The 25,414-nt window shown below is 46.6% G+C and overlaps 1 protein-coding gene across 1 annotated transcript in view; it reads left to right on the forward strand.

Moving 5' to 3' along the window:
- The first annotated feature begins 11,551 nt into the window (after nt 1-11,551).
- UBALD2 (UBA like domain containing 2) overlaps nt 11,552-25,414 on the forward strand; it is an 85,596-nt gene continuing 71,733 nt past the window's right edge. The window contains exons 1-2 of the mRNA XM_082271368.1: nt 11,552-11,770; nt 19,451-19,513. Coding sequence (XP_082127494.1) covers nt 11,651-11,770; nt 19,451-19,513 — 183 coding nt within the window. The 5' untranslated portion in view covers nt 11,552-11,650. The remainder of the gene's footprint in view (nt 11,771-19,450; nt 19,514-25,414) is intronic.

Genomic DNA, 25,414 nt, shown 5'->3' on the forward strand with positions numbered 1-25,414 from the left:
ACACCTTGAGCACCGTAAACCATAAGCACCGTGAAAACTGTAAAACGACATACAATACATTTGTTTACAGTGATCACCAAAAAGGGGGCTACAAGGTTAATTACAAATGTGAAGTTACAAGGTGGATTTCAGTTGTCTGCACACATATCTAAATTACATTAAACATCTAAGGAAACATGACTACATGTAAAATGATTTGGATTATCTATAGCATATTTTAACTAACAGCATGGACACAATTTATGCCTAAGAACATATACACTTTTATATATAATGCACTTTTACTGCATACCTCGCTCCGCTTGCCAAGGGGTGCAACTTTAAGCCTTAGAAATCCTCTATAGCAATCGCCTTCCCATGAGGTTCTGCTGACATGGTTTGCATATAAAATCTGAATCGCAAAAAAGCCTTCCCTCTACACTTAGAGAAAGGAGGAGTGGTCTGGTGATTAAAACATTCCCCAGGGAAACAAGAGGAAGGCAGAAAGGTTCCACCTGGCAGTAAGTGCTGAACAAAGATTTAAAGTGATAAGCAGACAGTTACAGTGGGTATACTATCTTTCAGATGGGGGTCTTGCAATAGTATTGGCCAGTGTTTATTTACTATGTGCTCCATGTTTTTAGGTTTGTTGTGGAACTGGGTAGTGAAACGGAAGACTTTGGATGCGTTCTCATTTTTGTTAACTGAGGTGTCTGGGTCTAGATATGTAGTGTATGCTTTTTCAATGAGTGGCAGTGGGTATCCTTTTTCTAGAAATTTTTGTTTGAGTGTTTCACACTGACACTGGTAGTTTGATTGTTTTGTACAATTGGCTCTTGGGAATATTGTTGAGCCAGCGAGGATGGTGGCAGCTGTTGTAATGTAAGAAGGAGTTTCCTGCGGTTGATTTTTTTGTAATTTTTGGCATGGATAAGGCTATTTTCATGGTATAGATCTAAATACAAAAATGCTAAGTATGTGTTATCTTGTATGGAAGTGAAGGTTAGGCTCATATTGTTGTTATGGCAGTGGGAGACAAATTTGTCTATGTCGTTGGTGTCTCTATCCCAGATGATGATGACATCATCGATGTAGCGACTGTAGAAGATGATGTTGGGCAGAAAGGGGTTGTTTTTGCGACTCCCAGTGACCCATGGTCAGATTTGCATATGAGGGGGCAAAATTTGTACCCATAGCTGTGCTGTGGGTTTGAAGATAGTAGTGATGTTGGAACTGGAAGTAATTATGCGTTAAACAGAATAGCGTGGCATCTAGAATGAACTGGATTTGGTTGGGATGGATGTGTCTTCCATCAAGACATGTTGTAAGGCCTGCATACTGACATTGTGAGGGATAGAGGTGTACAAGGATTGAATGTCTAGGGAAAGCCAAGAATGAGGGTTCCCATCAATATGGGTTTAACAGCTAGAGTAGATGTATTCCATCTCTTATGTAGGATTGTAAATTTAGTACAAATGGCTGCAGTAAATGGTGCACGGACTGAGAGAACCCACTGGTAATGCGATTTAAAGGAGGTTACAATCAGCCTGCCTGAGGGATTGATGGTGCATTTGGCAAATGATAGAAGTATGGTGTGTGATGATATTTACTGACTAGGAATTATGCTTCACTTTTGGTAATGACCGGATCTGTGAGTGCTTGGTTAACCAAGACAGTCGCTTCCTTGGTGAAATCCAATAATGGGTCATTAGTTAGTTTGAGATATGTGTGTGTGTCTCCCAGCATTCTTTTTGCCTCCGTGATATAATCACTTTTATCTTGAAGTACAATGCTGCCACTTTTGTCAGCAGGTTTTATATCTAATGGAGTCATTAGATCTAAGGGTGTTAAGAGCTTGCCTTTTGGCCTATGTAAGGTTGTGTCTGTGATGGTGGTGTTCGCTGCTTTGGCACATCTGCAGTAAGTCTTTATAGGAGCTGAATGTGAAAATATGGACTTTGTAGGCCCGTATATAAAAAGTATCAAATTTTATTCGTACAAAGACAAAAACATACATTTAAAAACAAAGGAACAAATTATAAAAAATTACAAAAACAGGATGTAAAAACCATAGACCCTAATAGCAAACACTTTCATGTGGCCAATTCCCCTAAGGGGATCGCAGTAATTACTCAAACCCCTCAGGGGATAGCGGCGTGGCCGTGACGCTATGCAGTAGTAATAAGGGTGATAGCTCAACATGTTTCCTCATTTACCAGTTTTTGACCAAGTTCAAGTTTAGTGATGAGTTATGCTCCTGAAAAAGCGGCATCGCGAAACCTGTTGAGCTAACACCCCTATTACTACTGCATAACGTCATAGCCACGCTGATATCCCCTGAGGGGTTTGGGTAATTACTGCTATCCCCTTAGGAGAATGACTGAGGTTGTGATTAGGCTCTGATTTTTACATTGTGTTTTTTGTAATTATTTATAATTTGTTCCTTTGTTTTTAAAAGGTATGTTTCCTCTTTGTACAAATAAAATTTGATACTTTTTATATACGTGCCTACAAAGTCCATACTTTCACATTTAGCTCCAAAATGTCTTGTATGTGGAGTGGTTGCCCCACTTGTCAGGCAGGCCAGTGTGAGGACCGTGAGTGCTCCTCTGACTGTTGTGTAGGTGGAGTGGTGGCCCCACTTGTCAGGCAGGCTGTTTGAAGGCTGAGTGCTCCTCTGGCTGTCATGTATGTGGAGTGGTGGCCCCTCTTGTCAGCCAGGTCACTGTGAGTGCTCCTCTGGCTGCCATGTATGTAGAGTGATGGACCCACTTGTCAGCCATGCCAGTGTGAAGGCTGTGAGCGCTCCTCTGGCTGCCATGTATGCAGAGTGGTGGCCTCCCAGGCCTGTGTGAAGGCTGTGATTGCTCCTCTGGCTGTCATGTATGTGTGCTCCTCTGGCTGTCCTATATGTGAAGTGGTGGTCATGTATGCAGAGTGGTGGCCCCACTTGTCAGTCAGGTCGCTGTGAGTGCTCCTCTGGCTGCCATGTATGTAGAGTGGTGGCCCCACTTGTCAGCCAGGCCAGTGTGAAGACTGTGAGCGCTCCTCCGGCTGCCATGTATGCAGAGTGGTCCCCCTCAGGCCTGTGAAGGCTGTGAGTGCTCCTCTGGCCGTCATGTATGTGTGCTGCTCTGGCTGTCATATATGTGGAGTGGTGGCCCCACTTGTCAGCCAGGCTAGTGTGAAGGCTGTGTTGCAATAGAGGACACATGGCCCCAAATGAGATTGGAGGAGAAGCGGTTTAACCTTAAGCTGCGTAGGGTTTTTTTTTTTTTTAACTGTCAGGGCGGTAAGAATGTGGAACTCTCTTTCACAATTGGTGGTATCAGCATGGAGAATGGATACTTTTAAAGACTCTTGGACATGCATCTCAAAGAACACAATATACAGGGATATGGGTAATTACTATCCTCACTGACACACACACCTACACAGGTTGAACTGGATGGACAATTGTCTTTATTCAAACTTAACTACTATAGAGTGCTCCTCTGACTGTCATGTATCCAGACTAGTGGCCCCACTTTTCAGCCAGGTCGCTGTGAGTGCCCCTCTGGCTGTCATATATGTGGAGTGGTGGCCCCACTTGTCAGGTAGGCCGGTGTAAAGGCTGGGAGTGCTCTTCTGGCTGCCATGTATGTGATTTGGTGGCCCCACTTGTCAGGCAGGCCGGTGTAAAGGCTGGGAGTGCTCCTCTGGCTGTCATGTATTCAGAGTGGTGGCCCCACTTGTAAGCCAGGCCAGTGCAAAACCCTTTGAGTTCTCCTCTTGCTGTAATGTATGCAGAGTGGTGGCTTTACTTTTCAGCCAGTCTGGTGTGAAGGCTATGAGTGCTCCTCTGGTTGTCATGTATGCTGACTAGTGGCCCCGCTTGTCAGGCCGGCAGCTGTGAGGACTGTGAATGCTTCTCTGGTTATCATGTACAGTTGTTCTCATAAGTTTACATACCCTGGCAGAATTTATGGTTTCTTGGCCATTTTTCCGAGAATATGAATAACACAAAAACCTTTCTTTCACTCCTGGTTAATGTTAGGCTGAAACCATTTATTATCAATCAACTGTGTTTACTCTTTTTAAATCATGACAACAGAAACCACCCAAAAAACCCTGATCAAAAGTTCACATACCCTGGTGATTTTGGCCTAATAACATGCACACAAGTTGATACAAAGGGGTTTGACTGGCTATTAAAGGTAACCATCCTCACCTGTGATCGGTTTGCTTTTAATTAGTGTGCGTTTATAAAAGATCAAGGAGTTTCTGGACTCCTGACAGACCCTTGCATCTTTCATCCTGTGCTGCACTGACCTTTCTGGATTCTGAGTGATGGGGAAAGCAAAATAATTGTCAAAGGATCTGCAGGAAAAGGTAGTTGAGCTGTATAAAACAGGAAAGGGATATAAAAAGATATCCAAGGAATTGAGAATGTCAATCAGCAGTGTTTAAACTCTAATCAAGAAGTGTAAAATGAGGGGTTCTGTTGAAACCAAACCACGATCAGGTAAACCAATTAAAATTTCAGCCACAACTACCAGGAAAATTGTTTGGGATGCAAAGAAAAACCCACAAATAACTTCAGGTGAAATACAGGACTCTCTGAAAACATGTGGTGTTGCTGATTCAGGATGCACAATCAGGAGGCACTTAAAGATGGGCTGCATGGTCGAGTCGCCAGAAGAAAGCCATTACTATGCAAATGCCACAAAGTATCCCACTTCCAATATGCCAAACAGCACAGAGACAAGCCTCAAACCTTCTGGCATAAAGTCAATTGGAGTGATGAGACCAAAATTGAGCTTTTTGGCCACAACCATAAATGCTACATTTGGAGAGGTGTCAACAAGGCCTATGATGAAAGGTACACCATTCCTACTGTGAAATACTGAGGTGGATTGCTGATGTTTTGGGAGTGGTGACTCTACTTGAAAAGGCAGGCCGGTGTGAGGACTGTGAGTGCTCCTCTGGCTGCCATGTATGTGGAGTAGTGACCCCACTTGACAGGCAGGTCGGTGTGAGGACTGTGAGTGCTCTTTTGGCTGTTATGTATGTGGAGTATTGGCCCCACTTGACAGGCAGGTCGGTGTGAGGACTGTGAGTGCTCTTTTGGCTGTTATGTATGTGGAGTAGTGGCCCCACTTGACAGGCAGGCCGGTGTAAGGACTGTGAGTGCTCCTCTGGCTGTCATGTATGTGAAGTAGTGACCCCACTTGACAGGCAGGCCCGTGTGAGGACTGTGAGTGCTCCTCTGGCTGTCATGTATGTGGAGTAGTGACCCCACTTGACAGGCAGGCCGGTGTGAGGACTGTGAGTGCTCCTCTGGCTGTCATGTATGTGAAGTAGTGACCCCACTTGACAGGCAGGCCCGTGTGAGGACTGTGAGTGCTCCTCTGGCTGCCATGTATGTGAAGTAGTGACCCCACTTGACAGGCAGGCCCATGTGAGGACTGTGAGTGCTCCTCTGGCTGCCATGTATGTGAAGTAGTGACCCCACTTGACAGGCAGGCCCATGTGAGGACTGTGAGTGCTCCTCTGGCTGCCATGTATGTGAAGTAGTGACCCCACTTGACAGGCAGGTCGGTGTGAGTGCTCCTCTGGCTGACATGTATGTGAAGTAGTGACCCCACTTGACAGGCAGGTCGGTGTGAGTGCTCCTCTGGCTGACATGTATGTGAAGTAGTGACCCCACTTGACAAGCAGGCCGGTGTGAGGACTGTGAGTGCTCCTCTGGCTGCCATGTATGTGAAGTAGTGACCCCACTTGACAGGCAGGCCGGTGTGAGGACTGTGAGTGCTCCTCTAGCTGCCATGTATGTGAAGTAGTGACCCCACTTGACAGGCAGGCCGGTGTGAGGACTGTGAGTGCTCCTCTGGCTGCCATGTATGTGAAGTAGTGACCCCACTTGACAGGCAGGTCGGTGTGAGGACTGTGAGTGCTCCTCTGGCTGCCATGTATGTGAAGTAGTGACCCCACTTGACAAGCAGGCCTGTGTGAGGACTGTGAGTGCTCTTTTGGCTGTTATGTATGTGGAGTAGTGGCCCCACTTGACAGGCAGGTCGGTGTGAGGACTGTGAGTGCTCCTCTAGCTGCCATATATGTGAAGTAGTGACCCCACTTGACAGGCAGGCCGGTGTGAGGACTGTGAGTGCTCCTCTGGCTGCCATGTATGTGAAGTAGTGACCCCACTTGACAGGCAGGTCGGTGTGAGGACTGTGAGTGCTCTTTTGGCTGTTATGTATGTGAAGTAGTGACCCCACTTGACAGGCAGGCCGGTGTGAGGACTGTGAATGCTCCTCTGGCTGTCATGTATGTGAAGTAGTGACCCCACTTGACAGGTAGGCCCGTGTGAGGACTGCGAGTGCTCCTCTGGCTGTCATGTATGTGGAGTAGTGACCCCACTTGAAAGGCAGGTCGGTGTGAGGACTGTGAGTGCTCCTCTGGCTGCCATGTATGTGAAGTAGTGACCCCACTTGACAGGCAGGTCGGTGTGAGGACTGTGAGTGCTCTTTTGGCTGTTATGTATGTGAAGTAGTGACCCCACTTGACAGGCAGGCCCGTGTGAGGACTGTGAGTGCTCCTCTGGCTGTCATGTATGTGAAGTAGTGACCCCACTTGACAGGTAGGCCCGTGTGAGGACTGCGAGTGCTCCTCTGGCTGTCATGTATGTGGAGTAGTGACCCCACTTGAAAGGCAGGTCGGTGTGAGGACTGTGAGTGCTCTTTTAGCTGTTATGTATGTGGAGTAGTGACCCCACTTGAAAGGCAGGTCGGTGTGAGGACTGTGAGTGCTCTTTTAGCTGTTATGTATGTGGAGTAGTGGCCCCACTTGACAGCTTGACAAGCAGGTCGGTGTGAGGACTGTGAGTGCTCCTCTGGCTGCCATGTATGTGAAGTAGTGACCCCACTTGACAAGCAGGCCCGTGTGAGGACTGTGAGTGCTCTTTTAGCTGTTATGTATGTGGAGTAGTGGCCCCACTTGACAGCTTGACAGGCAGGTCGGTGTGAGGACTGCGAGTGCTCTTTTGGCTGTCATGTATGTGAAGTAGTGACCCCACTTGACAGGCAGGCCCGTGTGAGGACTGTGAGTGCTCCTCTAGCTGCCATGTATGTGAAGTAGTGACCCCACTTGACGGGCAGGTCGGTGTGAGTGCTCCTCTGGCTGACATGTATGTGAAGTAGTGACCCCACTTGACAAGCAGGCCGGTGTGAGGACTGTGAGTGCTCCTCTGGCTGCCATGTATGTGAAGTAGTGACCCCACTTGACAGGCAGGCCGGTGTGAGGACTGTGAGTGCTCCTCTAGCTGCCATGTATGTGAAGTAGTGACCCCACTTGACAGGCAGGCCGGTGTGAGGACTGTGAGTGCTCCTCTGGCTGCCATGTATGTGAAGTAGTGACCCCACTTGACAGGCAGGTCGGTGTGAGGACTGTGAGTGCTCCTCTGGCTGCCATGTATGTGAAGTAGTGACCCCACTTGACAAGCAGGCCTGTGTGAGGACTGTGAGTGCTCTTTTGGCTGTTATGTATGTGGAGTAGTGGCCCCACTTGACAGGCAGGTCGGTGTGAGGACTGTGAGTGCTCCTCTAGCTGCCATATATGTGAAGTAGTGACCCCACTTGACAGGCAGGCCGGTGTGAGGACTGTGAGTGCTCCTCTGGCTGCCATGTATGTGAAGTAGTGACCCCACTTGACAGGCAGGTCGGTGTGAGGACTGTGAGTGCTCTTTTGGCTGTTATGTATGTGAAGTAGTGACCCCACTTGACAGGCAGGCCGGTGTGAGGACTGTGAATGCTCCTCTGGCTGCCATGTATGTGAAGTAGTGACCCCACTTGACAGGCAGGCCCGTGTGAGGACTGTGAGTGCTCCTCTGGCTGTCATGTATGTGAAGTAGTGACCCCACTTGACAGGTAGGCCCGTGTGAGGACTGCGAGTGCTCCTCTGGCTGTCATGTATGTGGAGTAGTGACCCCACTTGAAAGGCAGGTCGGTGTGAGGACTGTGAGTGCTCTTTTAGCTGTTATGTATGTGGAGTAGTGGCCCCACTTGACAGCTTGACAAGCAGGTCGGTGTGAGGACTGTGAGTGCTCCTCTGGCTGCCATGTATGTGAAGTAGTGACCCCACTTGACAGGCAGGTCGGTGTGAGGACTGTGAGTGCTCTTTTGGCTGTTATGTATGTGAAGTAGTGACCCCACTTGACAGGCAGGCCCGTGTGAGGACTGTGAGTGCTCCTCTGGCTGTCATGTATGTGAAGTAGTGACCCCACTTGACAGGTAGGCCCGTGTGAGGACTGCGAGTGCTCCTCTGGCTGTCATGTATGTGGAGTAGTGACCCCACTTGAAAGGCAGGTCGGTGTGAGGACTGTGAGTGCTCTTTTAGCTGTTATGTATGTGGAGTAGTGACCCCACTTGAAAGGCAGGTCGGTGTGAGGACTGTGAGTGCTCTTTTAGCTGTTATGTATGTGGAGTAGTGGCCCCACTTGACAGCTTGACAAGCAGGTCGGTGTGAGGACTGTGAGTGCTCCTCTGGCTGCCATGTATGTGAAGTAGTGACCCCACTTGACAAGCAGGCCCGTGTGAGGACTGTGAGTGCTCTTTTAGCTGTTATGTATGTGGAGTAGTGGCCCCACTTGACAGGCAGGTCGGTGTGAGGACTGTGAGTGCTCCTCTAGCTGCCATATATGTGAAGTAGTGACCCCACTTGACAGGCAGGCCGGTGTGAGGACTGTGAGTGCTCCTCTGGCTGCCATGTATGTGAAGTAGTGACCCCACTTGACAGGCAGGTCGGTGTGAGGACTGTGAGTGCTCTTTTGGCTGTTATGTATGTGAAGTAGTGACCCCACTTGACAGGCAGGCCGGTGTGAGGACTGTGAATGCTCCTCTGGCTGCCATGTATGTGAAGTAGTGACCCCACTTGACAGGCAGGCCCGTGTGAGGACTGTGAGTGCTCCTCTGGCTGTCATGTATGTGAAGTAGTGACCCCACTTGACAGGTAGGCCCGTGTGAGGACTGCGAGTGCTCCTCTGGCTGTCATGTATGTGGAGTAGTGACCCCACTTGAAAGGCAGGTCGGTGTGAGGACTGTGAGTGCTCTTTTAGCTGTTATGTATGTGGAGTAGTGGCCCCACTTGACAGCTTGACAAGCAGGTCGGTGTGAGGACTGTGAGTGCTCCTCTGGCTGCCATGTATGTGAAGTAGTGACCCCACTTGACAGGCAGGTCGGTGTGAGGACTGTGAGTGCTCTTTTGGCTGTTATGTATGTGAAGTAGTGACCCCACTTGACAGGCAGGCCCGTGTGAGGACTGTGAGTGCTCCTCTGGCTGTCATGTATGTGAAGTAGTGACCCCACTTGACAGGTAGGCCCGTGTGAGGACTGCGAGTGCTCCTCTGGCTGTCATGTATGTGGAGTAGTGACCCCACTTGAAAGGCAGGTCGGTGTGAGGACTGTGAGTGCTCTTTTAGCTGTTATGTATGTGGAGTAGTGACCCCACTTGAAAGGCAGGTCGGTGTGAGGACTGTGAGTGCTCTTTTAGCTGTTATGTATGTGGAGTAGTGGCCCCACTTGACAGCTTGACAAGCAGGTCGGTGTGAGGACTGTGAGTGCTCCTCTGGCTGCCATGTATGTGAAGTAGTGACCCCACTTGACAAGCAGGCCCGTGTGAGGACTGTGAGTGCTCTTTTAGCTGTTATGTATGTGGAGTAGTGGCCCCACTTGACAGCTTGACAGGCAGGTCGGTGTGAGGACTGCGAGTGCTCTTTTGGCTGTCATGTATGTGAAGTAGTGACCCCACTTGACAGGCAGGCCCGTGTGAGGACTGTGAGTGCTCCTCTAGCTGCCATGTATGTGAAGTAGTGACCCCACTTGACGGGCAGGTCGGTGTGAGTGCTCCTCTGGCTGACATGTATGTGAAGTAGTGACCCCACTTGACAAGCAGGCCGGTGTGAGGACTGTGAGTGCTCCTCTGGCTGCCATGTATGTGAAGTAGTGACCCCACTTGACAGGCAGGCCGGTGTGAGGACTGTGAGTGCTCCTCTAGCTGCCATGTATGTGAAGTAGTGACCCCACTTGACAGGCAGGCCGGTGTGAGGACTGTGAGTGCTCCTCTGGCTGCCATGTATGTGAAGTAGTGACCCCACTTGACAGGCAGGTCGGTGTGAGGACTGTGAGTGCTCCTCTGGCTGCCATGTATGTGAAGTAGTGACCCCACTTGACAAGCAGGCCTGTGTGAGGACTGTGAGTGCTCTTTTGGCTGTTATGTATGTGGAGTAGTGGCCCCACTTGACAGGCAGGTCGGTGTGAGGACTGTGAGTGCTCCTCTAGCTGCCATATATGTGAAGTAGTGACCCCACTTGACAGGCAGGCCGGTGTGAGGACTGTGAGTGCTCCTCTGGCTGCCATGTATGTGAAGTAGTGACCCCACTTGACAGGCAGGTCGGTGTGAGGACTGTGAGTGCTCTTTTGGCTGTTATGTATGTGAAGTAGTGACCCCACTTGACAGGCAGGCCGGTGTGAGGACTGTGAATGCTCCTCTGGCTGCCATGTATGTGAAGTAGTGACCCCACTTGACAGGTAGGCCCGTGTGAGGACTGTGAGTGCTCCTCTGGCTGTCATGTATGTGAAGTAGTGACCCCACTTGACAGGTAGGCCCGTGTGAGGACTGCGAGTGCTCCTCTGGCTGTCATGTATGTGGAGTAGTGACCCCACTTGAAAGGCAGGTCGGTGTGAGGACTGTGAGTGCTCTTTTAGCTGTTATGTATGTGGAGTAGTGGCCCCACTTGACAGCTTGACAAGCAGGTCGGTGTGAGGACTGTGAGTGCTCCTCTGGCTGCCATGTATGTGAAGTAGTGACCCCACTTGACAAGCAGGCCCGTGTGAGGACTGTGAGTGCTCTTTTAGCTGTTATGTATGTGGAGTAGTGGCCCCACTTGACAGCTTGACAGGCAGGTCGGTGTGAGGACTGTGAGTGCTCTTTTGGCTGCCATGTATGGGAAGTAGTGACCCCACTTGACAGGCCGGTGTGAAGGTTGTCAATGTTCCTTTGGCTGTCATGTATGGTCAGGGGTAGCCCCACTTGTCAGGCAGGCCGGTGTGAAGGCTCCTCTGTCGGTCAGGTATGCGGAGTGGTAAACCCTCTATGTGCGGTAAGGGCGTCCAGTGCTGCTCCTCCGGTGTGTACAGCCCCGGCCTGGGTACATACATGCGGCACCTCTCACCCTTACAAAGTCCTCAATGAACTTGGCCACATTTCCCTGTTGTCACATACGGGCACCCAACGACCAATCACACGAGGCCCTACCTCAGAGCCTTGTGTTCAAACTCTCCAGCGAGAGCCAATCGACGGCCTCCCGGCCCTTTCGGCTTCATCTGTCCAATCAACGCCTCACTGCGCCCGTCAACACAAGCCGCTGTCCTATCAAGACAGTCCAAAACATCAAGGTGGGCGGCTCCAACAGAGGAGAGGAAGCCTTCGCCAATGGTAGAGCGAGGACTGCCAAAACAAGACAGACGGACCAATGCCCGTGCGAATCACGGGGCGCAGCGGGGTGGACAGACAGCGTAACAGGCCAATGGAGGCTCAGGGTGTTCGGCCAAACCCGCCCTCCAGTGGGTGACGCGCCGGGTCTTGTGGTGGAGGACATAACGAGGCGGCCGGGTGGGAGTGCGGAGTGGTGTCCGGGATGTCGGTGAACATGGAGGAACTGCGGCACCAGGTGATGATTAATCAGTTCGTGCTGGCGGCGGGCTGTGCGGCGGACCAGGCCAAGCAGCTCCTGCAGGCGGCACACTGGCAGTTCGAGGTGAGACAGCCGAGCGCACCATGTTTACACACACACCCTTCACTGTGTACACAGAGCACGCTTCCAGGCTGCACACGCCAAACCCTGCTCGTTTATTTATAGACAGGAGCTGCATGGAGGCGGTCATGTGACCACTGAATGGAGGATTTCATACAAACTAAAATGGTGTGTTCATGGATTAGATTTGTGTCCATTCTTTCTACACATTACACCTTCAGTGAGGTATTATAAAGGACACCTGTCCTGGAACACAAACCCATACTCTCCTCATGGGGTGGAAACCCTCTGCTGCTATAAACTTGGCAAACAAAAATTAAAAAATACAAAATCCATCCTCACTTGTGCCACTAATCCCCCCCCCCCAGGTAAAAGCCACGTTGCCCAATGAATATTCTGCCATGGGCTCACTTCTGGATGCCCGCTCCCCACTGAGGTCCATGGTTCCTCCTGCCACCCCTGCACTATAGCTGTGTCCTTTAGTGATACTGGGATCTGACATTCCCCCAAGTGTGTCAGATGTTGAAGATTGACATTCCCCCAAGTGTCAGATGTTGAAGATTCTTCAGCAGGTTGGCGGTGTGGACCCGGTAAGTATTAGGGCTCATTCACACCATAGGCTCTTTTCATTACAGGAACCCACCACTTTGTGAATTGAAGATCCTTCGTTTAAAAAAAACTTGTTATTTTCAGTTCCTCATTTCTAATGAGGTTGATGTCACATGACTAAAATAGATGAGTATCCTTGTGTTAAAGCTTTGCAATTTGAGGCTCAATGCAAGGGTAAGTATTTGTTACCCTGTCCCCAGCACTATATCCCCAATAAAAACTGCATTTTTGTGCACCGCATGTCATCTAATCACAAAAGCTTGAATAAAGTAAACACTGCCATGTGTTGTAAATGCTTCACGCCACCCCTACGCGTTCCACACCAGCCCCATGTGCACCTTAGTGCGTAGGCTAGTGTGAGTAAGACCTTAAAGATGCACTTTGGACACAAACTTTAATTTGAAATATATTCACCAATAGCCACGTACGATATAAATCTGCTCTGTGTGCACCAAAAGCCTTTACAAACCCAGATATTACCATGTAAGAGTAGCAGTGACATCGCCACTGTGCTGCTTATAATTTGAACAAGCAGGGGGGGGGGGGGGTGCAGCTGAACTCAGCGGACCAGTCTCTCTGCACATGATCAGCAGTGACTGGTCTTTTTTACAGGAAGCTTCTGCACAGATCTAGAATAAAAAAAAAAAAAGCATCCTGCTGCTGTTCGGGAGGCACCCTCTGATGCTCTAGTTTGAATCTTAAAGCAAAGAATAGGAGGTCCACTGGTCCTTAGGGTTGTGATAAAAAAAGCCCCCACTCAATTCCCTTTCACCTTAAGGTTGGGTTCACACTTTTGCGATGACGAACCTCACATGTGATTCGTACCACATTGCTGTGCACATTAAATGCGATGTCTGTGTGATGCAAATTCAGGGATACAGTTTGTATGTCTGAATTCGCATCGTATTCGGACCAAATTGGCGCAGGACCCTTTTTTTTTTTTGTTCCGCACCGGAATCGGATTGTATGTGTGTTCACACCCATGCAATCCGATTCCTGTCCAATTTCTCAGTTCGCATTGCGAACCGATTTGGGGGTGTTATTAACTTTACATTGACACCTGCAGCGGTTTGCAGAGACCAGTGTGAACTACCTACGAATGACATGCACTGGAATTGCGCTGGTTCCCGCATTGCACAAGTGTGTTATACTCCCCTGTTCATATTCATGCATGATCCAAGCTGTGCAGACCATGCAGAGGCCCACAGCCATTCTCTGGCCAGTTTCTCCAACACACGTGTAGAAATCTTGTAATTGTTCCTACGGAGAGATGTCTGACATTGAGGACCACACTAGTCAAAAAGTATAGTTTGTCCTTTTTAAGCTGATCCTACACAATGCATTCTTAATTTACAATTTCCCTCTTTATTCCCTAGTTGGATGCAGCATCAGTCCCCTGCTGGCTCCAAGGCTGTGAATCGAGCGATCAAACGCTACTGATCGCTCCGTTTTAAGAGCTCCCTGAGCGGAAAGCTGGGGACTGTCAGTCACCACTGTCTGCTCTGCCCCCTCCCTGGAGGGGAGAGGCTGAGCGGGGTGCTGGTCCAGGCATGTGGGCAGATCCCGGCCATATGGTTGCAATCTTTCCTGAGCCTGCACCCACTGTATGACATCCGCCAACAGCAGTCTTCAGCCTGCTGTCTGCTGAAAACGGATCACAGGAGTGCAGACTGAACTGTACAGAAGTACAGCCAAATGAGCTTTGGCTGTATTTCTCCTTTTAATAAACAGCTATGTAGTGCCAAGTACCTTCCTGGAAGGAAATTATTAGGTAAATCCTCGTGTTGTATAGATTTGGTACAGAAATAGAAGATTGCTTAGGTGGGCCTGCATGTTTCATCTAAAGAAGATCATACGGTTAAATTGTAATATGTACAACCAGCTTTAGGATTGATTGGATCTGTGTGTGGGGAGAGGCTCTGGTAGGATCTTCTACCAGAACAGCCATCCTTTGTGGGTGACAGCTGCTGATACTCTTGTCTTGCTCCAAAGGTAAGTATAGGGAAGGGGGGTGCTGGCATCCTCAAAGTTGACCAGCGGGCCAATGGTCAGCCTTCGGCTTTAGGTCAACTTTACCTTTGTCACCTCTCCTACTGCATTCCCTGCAAAGCTTCATTGGGGAGAAGGGGATTTCTCCTGAAAGTCAATTCTTGCATTCTTTTGGACACAAACTAGAGGTTCTTCTTCCCCCAGGTAATATCACTTTGGCCTGTTGGTTGGACACTGCATTGGGGAAGGATACATCTATGCCCCATACTTAGAAGTACGTGTACCGATAGCAGCAGTTATGAGGTCCAGTGGCAGGAGTGCTGATGGCAAGTTAAGCTAGTGGAACCCGTAGCCACATATCGGAAGCCAGACCAGTGAAGTATTCTGATTGGCTTCCATAAATTAATGTATGTACACATAACTCCCATTAATGAGTCCTGATAACTAAAAGTTGCTCAAAATTGTATTATTCTCTCTCCATATTTCTCTTTATAAGCACAAGCGTGTCTAAAGGGTGCAATTTGACCCTCCCCTAATAATATGTAACCACCGGCCTAATGTTTAATATACATCTTTGTACCCAGATCCCTGATCCTATTGAAGGAGGAAAGGTTACCAGTACGAAGGTCTTTTTGATGGTTTAGTCTAAGATCTGGTCATTCAGAACTGTGTGTGAAATGAAGACTTTTGTTATCTGTTTATGTGATATAAATCTAGATTAGAAAACATTAGTACAAGCCTGTAATCTTGGAGGGATAAGTCGTAGTCTTTGCAGGAAGGCTGTTATCCGTCTATGTGAAGGCCGAGGCATGGTGCAAAAACTACAAACCTCTACAAATCAGAGTGACAATTGAGTTACATTTTGTTTTCATTTTTTTTAGGTTTGATAATGCAATAAACAATAACACTATTCCATGATCATCTTCCGTGTTGGCTCTGCATCTTGTTGTCGGGGATTTGTATGCATTATGGTGCATAGTATACAGTACACTTCACGTGGCTGCACATAAACTAAACAATAGACCTAAATTGAGTTGGTTTTGATGGCAGACACCCACACAAAATCTATCTAATATTTTGAGCTGTACATATACCTTTTATCGTTTCACTGCCAGTGTTAATGTAGAAACAGGCCTAGACAATGCAGTATCACAGCATGCTTTAACGTACATGATAATGATAAATCCTATGTGACAATGCATGTGATTCCTGCACATTGTGTATTGTCGCATGCATGTATTGGGGTGCACATGAATTTAAGGATATGGCCATGTATTGAGCTTGTATGCATCGTGTCCTCAGTCTTTGTTGACACAACCTATATAATAAATGCAGATAATGTCCACCATCACGAGGTCTCATCTCATATTCAGGTTTGTAGTAGAATTGTTTATGGGAGATCTAAATAGCTTGCCTTAATGTATGTCTACTGACACTTTAGCAAGATCCTATAGGAGCAGTGTGTGTGTGTGTGGGGGGGGGGGGGGTTGGGGGGTTTGGAGCCCACTCGTCTATTTATAAACTCAGTAATTGTATCTCTCATATACTTGTATGAGCTCAAGGACTAGAATATAACGACACTGGACATCTGTGTCTTGTGGCAAAGGGTTGCTGTAAATACCCCCCAATCAGACCGTCCTAGAATGAGGGATGCTAAAATAGTTTAATGATCATCTGGCTGCTAATTTGACAAGGGATCATGAAAACCTTTGTAGTCACCCATGTTGTAAGTCCTGTGCTTTAATGTTGATGCATTGTGGAAGCAGGGAAATATTTCAAATAGGGGAACTGTTTTTTGTTGCAGCAATTAATGTTCTATGAACAAGTCTCTGCTAATATTAAATCTACATTGAATTGTCACAGGAGATCTGGTCAGAAAGATAAAAAAAAATTACTCTTTAACATTTTGTTATTTGCACAATTCTTTTTTTTTTTTTTTTCCCCCTTAATTTGTCGATTTTTACCTTGTTTCCTATTTGCCTTATTGCAAGTGACTAATTTACATAGGGCACGTAAATACAAACCTATGAATTAAACTGAAACGCCTCTATAAATAAAATAATAAGATGGAAACTCCTGTATGTTTTTGCAAAAGCTATTTAGTAGGCATGGGGTGTCATATATGATATTTATTGAGAACCATTTCAAGCAGGCTGATTTTGCTCCTTTTTTGTAAATTTCTGTTTGCTTGGGATTATAATATATTGTCATAATGTACAAACAAAACTTTTCTGCTTTTTGCGCTTGGGGTATATATAGATTTTGAATTAGAGCGTGGTTTCCTGTGTTTGGGTTTTATTGTGAAATCCCGCAGTGTGGCTCTGAGCACGTGAAAGGGTTAATCTTCATTGTTATTGTTGTCAGTTTTGTCCCCGCCTTGTTCTGCTGCACACACTGGCACACATACATGTACACAGACCAGCTTTACTGGTCTTCACGCTTCTTTTTGCTGCTTTCCCATCATGTGAATTTTGTGTGGTGTGTGTTTTTTTTTTTTTTCCCTTTGATATCAAGTAACTATAATTACCCCCTTATTTCAAGGGATATATGTCTGCTTGCCATAATACATTAAAAGGGATGGGTAGTGATGTGAATATTTTGTCCTTTGCTTCTATATGTTCAGCATATATTTCACACTAGTGTAAAATGGAGACGCGTTCTTAGCTGCTGGGCAGCTGCCTGTATGGCTTTTGTTTTTATAAAAATACTAATCCTAAAATAATAAACAAAACAAATTCTTTGTTAAAAAAGAAGAAAACCCTTCTCTTTTAGTAGCTGTGACTATTTTGAAGAGTAAGGAATTTGCGGTCTTCTTGTTTGTGTATGTGATTGTAAACAAACTGTGCATTCCCAAGCACAAGCTATGTTTTTTTCAGTTTATGATTATTAAGCAATCACGTCTGCACAAAGCTGTTAAACTGCAGACATGCTTGATTAGGACAAAGAGCTCCCGTCAACAAGTCCCTGTAATCCCAGGTTGATTTAAATACAAACCTTCTTTTTTTTTTTTTGTCCTTTTTATCCTCTGTAGGGCACTAAAAGCAGCTTGGCATGTTTAATTGTCCATTCTTTACCTTTTACCAGTGTCCTGCTATGTACCTGTGGTGGGGGCATAATTGCACTACAGGAAATCACACAAGCATGAACAGGCCCAAAATGTAGGTAATACGCTCAGGTACCTGAAAAGCAGGTTCACATATCTGTTAACCCCAAATTTTGGAAATCAATGTCCAACATATACACTATAGGAAATGAAGTTTATTTAATCTTTTATTTAAAATAAAATCTATATATTTGTAATTTATGTTCATACAACCTATGCATGTTATAGCTGCTAAATGTTTTAGTATTGCCAGACATATTTTAAGTCAAAGTGTCTTTCTGGTTTTACGTGATGTTTACTGCTTTCTGAAAACCAAACCTGCATTTTGTAAATTGCCTATTCAAGACTGGCTGTTGTGCACTTTGTTCCCATTCATTCATGATCGTCTTCTTTTTTTTTTTTTTTTTTTCTTCATTCAGCTAGTGAGGTAAACGAAAAAACATGACTCGATTTCCCCATCCACACATTCATGTGTTTTGATGTTCAGAGCTTTCCCTGGTGTCAGAATACAGTGAACAGTGTTGCAAGCTATATCCAGAGGCACTGATTGAGCGGGAAAAACCTGATAGGCTGGTTGTACAGAAGTCGATTGTTCTAATTCTGTACAGTTAGCCTGTCCATACATGGATCGAAATTTTGATTCATGTATGGTCTCCTTTACATGCACTGCTAAAGATGTACATCCCGCTTTCCATTCCCCAGATTGACCAGTTACTAGAAAGCTTTACAATACTAAGAAACCTTCACACCAGTCCTGACTGAAAGGAACTTGCAATCTAATTTCCCCTCCAAGTTTTGGATGGAATAGGGAATATTTATCGTTGCTGCAGTTTAATACATTTTTGTTTTTAAACCCAAAAACCAAAAGGTAATAAATTGCAGCTTAGCTGTGCTAGGTAGGTGCGTTTTTTTATTTTTTTTTGCTTGCATGTGTGTTTTTTTTTTTTTTTTTTTTTTTTTTGGGTGGGGGCGGGGGTTAATGCAATTTTAACCCCTGACCTGTATAGTGTGTGTTTGTTTTTTCTTTATCCCATTTTTTATTTCTGGTCTCGACACAACAGGAAGTTAAAAGGAAATCCTTTTATAGACTTTTTCCACTGGAACAAGTGTCCCTATTGGAAGATTTTACCTCTATTCCTGTTCTATTGACTGCTTGGAACTCTTGCATTCAGCCCCAGTAAAAATGGTTTACAGGGCAAGTAGGGTGGATATCCTTCCAGGTACAAAAACTGCAATAAAATCTGGACTGATGGTTTTAACCAGTGTCAAACTTCAGCCCTCCAGCTGTTGCCACACTACAAGTCCCCATGAGGCATTGCAAGGCCGACAGTTGCAAACATGATTCCCAAAAACCGAGGCATGATGGGATTTGTAGTTCTGCAACAGCTTGACACCCCTGCGTTACCCTCCCCTACTGTATCCAAAACACATTTTTAAAAACAAGTTTTTAGATTCACTTGCATCTGTTAGGATGGTTTGGCACATGCAGCGTAAAACACAGGTGCTTTTAGATGCCTGGGAGGCACAGGTGCCAGCCCACTGCCAGCAGTCTGCCTCAGTTAGTCCAGAAATTCCGCATTTGGGGTATACCTCTCTGAACCCATACAGCTCTAAATGCAAGTACCACTTTGAACTGTACAGCCGCTGCATATTTCTGCCTGTCATTGATTTTGACATCCCGCTGGTAGCAGGGCTTGATTCTGCACTTGTGCTCACGTAAAAACACACTGACACATTTGACACTGACGTGCCAATCCACCCATATGTATCAGCATGTTTTTGGGTTGTTGTAGAAAGCTAGAGCACCTGGAGGTAACCTACTCTGAACAAACCCCCTACAAATGTCTAAAGGGATATTCCTGACATCAAAACAGCAAATGCTAGTTTTTATCAGGTTGATGTTTTTAAGTTGTAATTGTGAGAAGCTTGAAAATCAAAGGCTAAACCACTTTTTTTTTTTTTTTTTTTCCATCTGTATTTAGACTGCTCTCAGCACATTTTTCCAAGAATCTAATATCCCCAGTGCTCAACATCATCCACACATGGTGAGTTTGTCTTTTTATCTATTCAATTAATTACCACTTGCCATCTTTTTTGGAAATGTTGGAAGGGTTAATATCTAGCGAGTGGAGGTCTCCTGGGTGAGTTGTCCCTAGTGGCAGGAATGTTTATTACAGACAACTGATTCCAGTACTGTGCAACACATGTAAACACAGCTGAGCTGTGTTTAACCACCCCAGCAAAATGATCTCCAGGATAGTGTTTGTCTTGAGCTTAAGGGCGGTGATGTATATGTAGGATCATTTCCTTTACATGTGTATTCATTATATACACTTTAAGAACATGATTTTAGAAGACTTAATAGTTGTATAAAATACCTCCACCCGTAACAGATTGCTTACATTATTTTAAATAGACTCTGTTACCAGCTAGCTACAAACCCAATTCCAAAAAAGTTGGGACTCTGTACAAATTGTGAGTAAAAAAGGTACTAATTTACAAATCTCAAACTTGTATTTTAGTCACAATTATAATATAGATATCAAATGTTGAAAGTGAGACCTTTTGAAATGTCATGCCAAATATTGGCACATTTTGGATTTCATGAGAGCTACACATTCCAAAAAAGTTGGGACAGGTAGAGCAATAAGAGGCCGGAAAAGTTGTGTACATATAAGGAACAGCTGGAGGACCAATTTGCAACTTAATAGGTGAAATGGCAACATGATTGGGTATAAAAAGAGCCTCTCAGAGTGGCAGTGTCTCTCAGAAGTCAAGATGGGCAGAGGATCACCAATTCCCCCAATGCTATGGCGAAAAATAGTGGAGCAATATCAGAAAGGAGTTTCTCAGAGAAAAATTGCAAAGAGTTTGAAGTTATCATCATCTACAGTGCATAATATCCAAAGATTCAGAGAATCTGGAACAATCTCTGTGCGTAAGGGTCTAGGCCGGAAAACCATACTGGATGCCTGTGATCTTCGGGCCCTTAGTCGGCACTGCATCACATACAGGAATGCTACTGTAATGGAAATCACAATATGGGCTCAGGAATACTTCCAGAAAACATTTTCAGTGAACACAATCCACCGTGCCATTCACTGTTGGCGGCTAAAATGCTATAGGCCAAAAAAGAAGCCATATCTAAACATGATCCAGAAGCGCAGGCGTTTTTTTCTGGGCCAAGGCTCATTTAAAATGGACTGTGGAAAACTTTCTCAGATTCAGAAGCCTGCATCTCTGATGGTATGGGGTTGCATGAGTGCGTGTGGCATGGGCAGCTTGCACATCTGGAAAGGCACCATCAATGCTGAAAGGTATATCCAAGTTCTAGAACAACATATGATCCCATCCAGATGTCGTCTCTTTCAGGGAAGACCTTGCATTTTCCAACATGACAATGCCAGACCACATGCTGCATCAAGTACAACATAATGGCTGCATAGAGGAAGGATCCGGGTACTGAAATGGCCAGCCTGCAGTCCAGATCTTTCACCCATAGAAAACATTTGGCGCATCATAAAGAGGAAGATGCGACAAAGAAGACCTAAGACAGTTGAGCAGCTAGAAGCCTGTATTAGACAAGCATGGGACAACATTCCTATTCCTAAACTTGAACAATTTGTCTCCTCAGTCCCCAGACGTTGGCAGACAGTTATAAAAAGAAGAGGGGATGTCACATAGTGGTAAACATAGCCTTGTCCTAACTTTTTTGAGATGTGTTGATGCCATGAAATTTAAAATCAACTTATTTTTCCCTTTAAAATGATAAATTTTATCAGTTTAAACATTTGATATATCATCAATGTTGTATTCTGAATAAAATATTGAAATTTGAAACTTCCACATCATTACATTCTGTTTTTATTCACAATTTGTACAGTGTCCCAACTTTTTTGGAATCTGGTTTGTAAAAGCAGAAGTAAAATCCACTTTTTAAAAAATGCTAATAGGCAGTTTTGTTTTTTTGTACATTCTTTTTATTGTAAATTTTAATGTATAGTACTACAATGCATAGACAGGCTTTTTTGATGACGGAAGAGACTGTATATATCAGCCCTTTCTCTAGCGTCCATTGACAGACCCAGCCTCATCTTCATGAGCTGTGTGGGTTATGCTGCAACCTGCAGAAGCGTAGTCTAGGCAGTATGTTGGTACAAAGTTTTTACATAAACACGCCCACGGAGCTAATGGATGCCTCGCCGGGGCACGACGACCTGGAACGCCCTGAGTCACAGCGTACCCCTCCTCTGGCAACACCCCCACTTCGGGTGGGAGGCAGTCTGCCTGGAGCGGAGCCCACCCGGTCCATGGTGTGAGAGACATGTGCCCCTCTTTGCCCCTGCTGGCCTTGGGGGATGTGGGCCCTCTCCTTGGGACAATGGAATTTGTACCTCCTGAAAGATCCCCCTGGCCTGCCCGGTACCCAGTCTGGGGCTATGTGTCTGGGGCGCCTGGTGCCCTAGGGGGGGTGGTGGCATGGTACCTTTTTGGCTTGCTGGTTCCTAGTGTGGATCCTGAGGCCTTCATAGTGTCGGTCCCTGGCCGCATTGCTTGTCGTGGGCGCCGCCATCTTAAGTGTGGGCAATGTCGTTTTTTCCCCATAGACTTGTTTGGGCAGCCATTTTCCCTGAGCTTCCTATTGCAACTGTATGGGCAACCATATTTGTGTAGCCTTTGTGCCGCACTGAGCAGCGTGACCTTTCATTCAAGCGAGATCACTTCCTGTGCTCTGTTTTCTGCTGCTGGCCGAGGTAATTTCTGGTCTTTATGCATGCTGCTGGAACGATCAGGAGGACGTTTTTTTTTAGGTGGTACAGTACTGGGGTCCCTGCGGACATATCCCTGCACGCTCTGCTGTTAGTTTCGTTTAAAGGGGATCTCTGCAGACTGCTGCAATTGGCGGTGGGAGCCGCGATCGGCGCTTCTTAGTGACAGTACTAGTGAAGGTCCTGGTCCCTGTGCTGGCCTTGTTACATCGGCGAGGTGTATCAATTGTGGGATATCTGGACGATCTCCTGTTGCGAGCAGACTCTCATTCCGATCTGTTGGGCAACATCTCTATCATGATTCAGACCCTTCAAGAATTCGGGTGGATGTTCAATTTAAAAAAAATCTGCTCTGAAGCGATCAGTACGGGTCTCTTATCTTGGGCTGACTCTTGACTCTGCTCTGGCGAGGGTCTTTCTCCCCTGGACTAACTTCAGAAGCTGCAAAAAGCAGTCAGGTTGCTTATGGCGACTGATCAGTCCTCCTTACGGGCTTGCATGAGGGTCCTGGGTCTGATGTTTTCGACCTTCGAAGCAGTCCCGTTTGCTCAGTCTCATTCAAGACCTTTTGAAGAGATTCTGGCAAAATGGAACAGAGATCCTTGGTCATCGGACCAGAAGATTTGCTTGAGCCATCTTACAAAGTCGGCTCTTGGTGGCTCCGGTCACCTGCCCTGTGCCAGGGCAAGGCCTTCCTGCCGGTGTTTTGGACGATGGTTACCATGAATGCCAGCCTGTCAGGCTGGGGTGGAGTGCTGGGGAAAGTTCTGTGCCCAGGGGCTTGGGCAACAGAAGTGTCTTCCTTGCCGATCAATATTCTGGAGCGGAGAGCAATCAAGCTCTACCTGCTTCACTGGACGGGTCGGATACAGTCAGACAATGCCGTGGCTTACATCAATCAAGGGGGCACCAAGAGTGTCCTGGTGGCCAAGGAGGTGGCAGAGATTCTGTTTTTGGCAGAACAAAATGTTCCGGCTCTTTCCGCAGTCCACATTCTGGAGATGGAGAATTGGAAAGCGGATTACCTGAGTCGTCCGGTGTTGGATCAAGGGGAATGGTCCCTTCACCCGGAAGCGTTTCATCTCCTGTGTGCCCGGTGGGGAACTCCTGAGGTAGATCTGTTTTGCGTCTCGCCTCAACAGGAAAGTTCAGCGGTTTGTGGCCAGGTCTCTGGATCCTCTGACCGATGCCACAGACGCTTTGGTGGCTCCTTGGAGCCAGTATCGCCTGATTTATGCCTTCCCTCCGCTCGTACTAATGCAGAGGTTTCTTCGCCAGGTGGCGATGGTCGTTCTGGTGGCACCAGACTGGCCTTGGCGGTCTTGGTACGCAGATCTGGTAAAAATGGCCGTAGACCCTCCATGGAGACTTCCTCTGCGGGAAGATCTACCGTCTCAAGGACTGATCTTCCATCCTGCTTTACGGTTGCTGGCTTTAACGACTTGGCTGTTTGAAAGCAAGGTGTTGAGGGATGGTGGTCTGTCGGACTCTGTGATTCCTACCCTTTTGAAGGCCAGGAAGTCCACTTCCAGGATGATCTATCATCGCACGTGGAAATCGTACATTTTATGGTGTGAATTGCTGCAGCTGCACCCTCGCTTGTTTTCTATAGCTAGGGTTTGGGCCTTTTTACAAAAAGGGGTTGAGCAGCGCTTGGTGTTGGGTACTATCAAGGGCCAAGTGTCGGCCTTGGCTGTTTACTACTTTCAATGTCCGTTGGCCACTAACAGCTTGATGCGCACTTTCATCCAGGGGGGTGCGTCATCTGGCTCCTCCGAGGAGATCCCCGTTATCGCCGTGGAATCTCAATCTGGTTTTGTCTGTTCTTCAAAATCCTCCCTTTGAGAATCTCAGGGAGATTTCTCTGCTTTCTTCGTCACAGATGGTTGCCTTCCTAGTAGCTATCACTTCTGCTCGCAGAGTCTCTGAGTTGGCAGCGCTATCCTGTCCGCCTTATTTTTTGGTCCACAGAGATAAAGTGGTCCTCCGGCCAAAACCGTCTTTTCTCCCTAAGGCGGTGTCGAATTTTCACCTTTAATGAAGACATTGTGTTGCCTTCCTTATGTCTGAAGCGTAAACATCCCATGGAATTTGCCTTGCACTCTCTGCATGTGGTTCGGGCGATAAGGGTTTAACATCTGACGGTTATTGAGTCCTTTAGTAAATCGGACTCTCTGCTCGTAAAGGTTTGGCTGCGTCCACTGTGACCATTTTGAAATGGATCAGGCAGATGGTTATTCAGGCTTATTCACTCAAGGGTCAGGTTCCTCCTTTCCCTGTGAAGGCTCAATCTACTAGAGCGCTGAGTGCCTCTTGGGCTTTTCGCCATCAGGCCTCAGTCGTACAGGTTTGTAAGGCAGCGACTTGGTTGTCTGTGCACACCTTTACCAAATTGTACAAGGTGAATTTGATGTCCTCTTCGGATGCCTCTTTTGGCCACAAGGTTTTGCAGGCTGCTGTTTCATAAGAGAATGTTTTGTTTTCTTCTCTTGGGGGTCTTTTTACCTGGGTGAGCTCATGTTGTTTTGGTTGAGCTTCATGTTACCCAGTTGACTAGGTTTAGCCTTTGGAGTTTTTTACTTTCTGGTTGCTTTTTTTCCACCTCTCATGCCTATACTGCTTTGGGATGTCCCACACAGCTCATGAAGATGACGCTGCGTCTGTCAATGGACAATAGAGAAAAAATAAGATTTTGTAAGATCTCACCGTAAAATTTTTTTCTCTGATGTCCATTTACAGAGGCAGCTCCCGCCCCTCTGATGGGGATGTTTTTTTGATTTGATGAGTTGATTTGATTTTTGTTATGAAAAAGAATAGTCAAATACGGCTGCTGCCTTCTCCATCTTTGGTGTCCTCTGATTCAGAGGCTGATGTGGTCGCCATGGACACCCCCCTACCTGAAGGGTCGCTGTCCTCGCAGTCAGATGGTGAAGAGGACCGGTCTGATGAGCCCACGCTGGCAGGGACACGGGTGGCATTTGGCTCCTGCAAAACCCCAAAGTCTGGCAAGGTTTTTCCCTGTCCTGAGACTTTTCATGATATTGTGAAGAAGCGTTAAGCATGTGCTAGTTGTGCCAAAATGCTTTATACACTGGTATCCTTTTGCTGATTATGTCTCCAACCGCTGGACGGTGCCACCTAAGGTGGTCCACCCAGGTTGAACAAGTCTACCATTGT

The sequence above is a fragment of the Pelophylax lessonae genome, assembly GCF_965119305.1.
Source record: "Pelophylax lessonae genome assembly, chromosome: 11".
In the NCBI taxonomy this organism is placed as follows: Eukaryota; Metazoa; Chordata; class Amphibia; order Anura; family Ranidae; genus Pelophylax; species Pelophylax lessonae.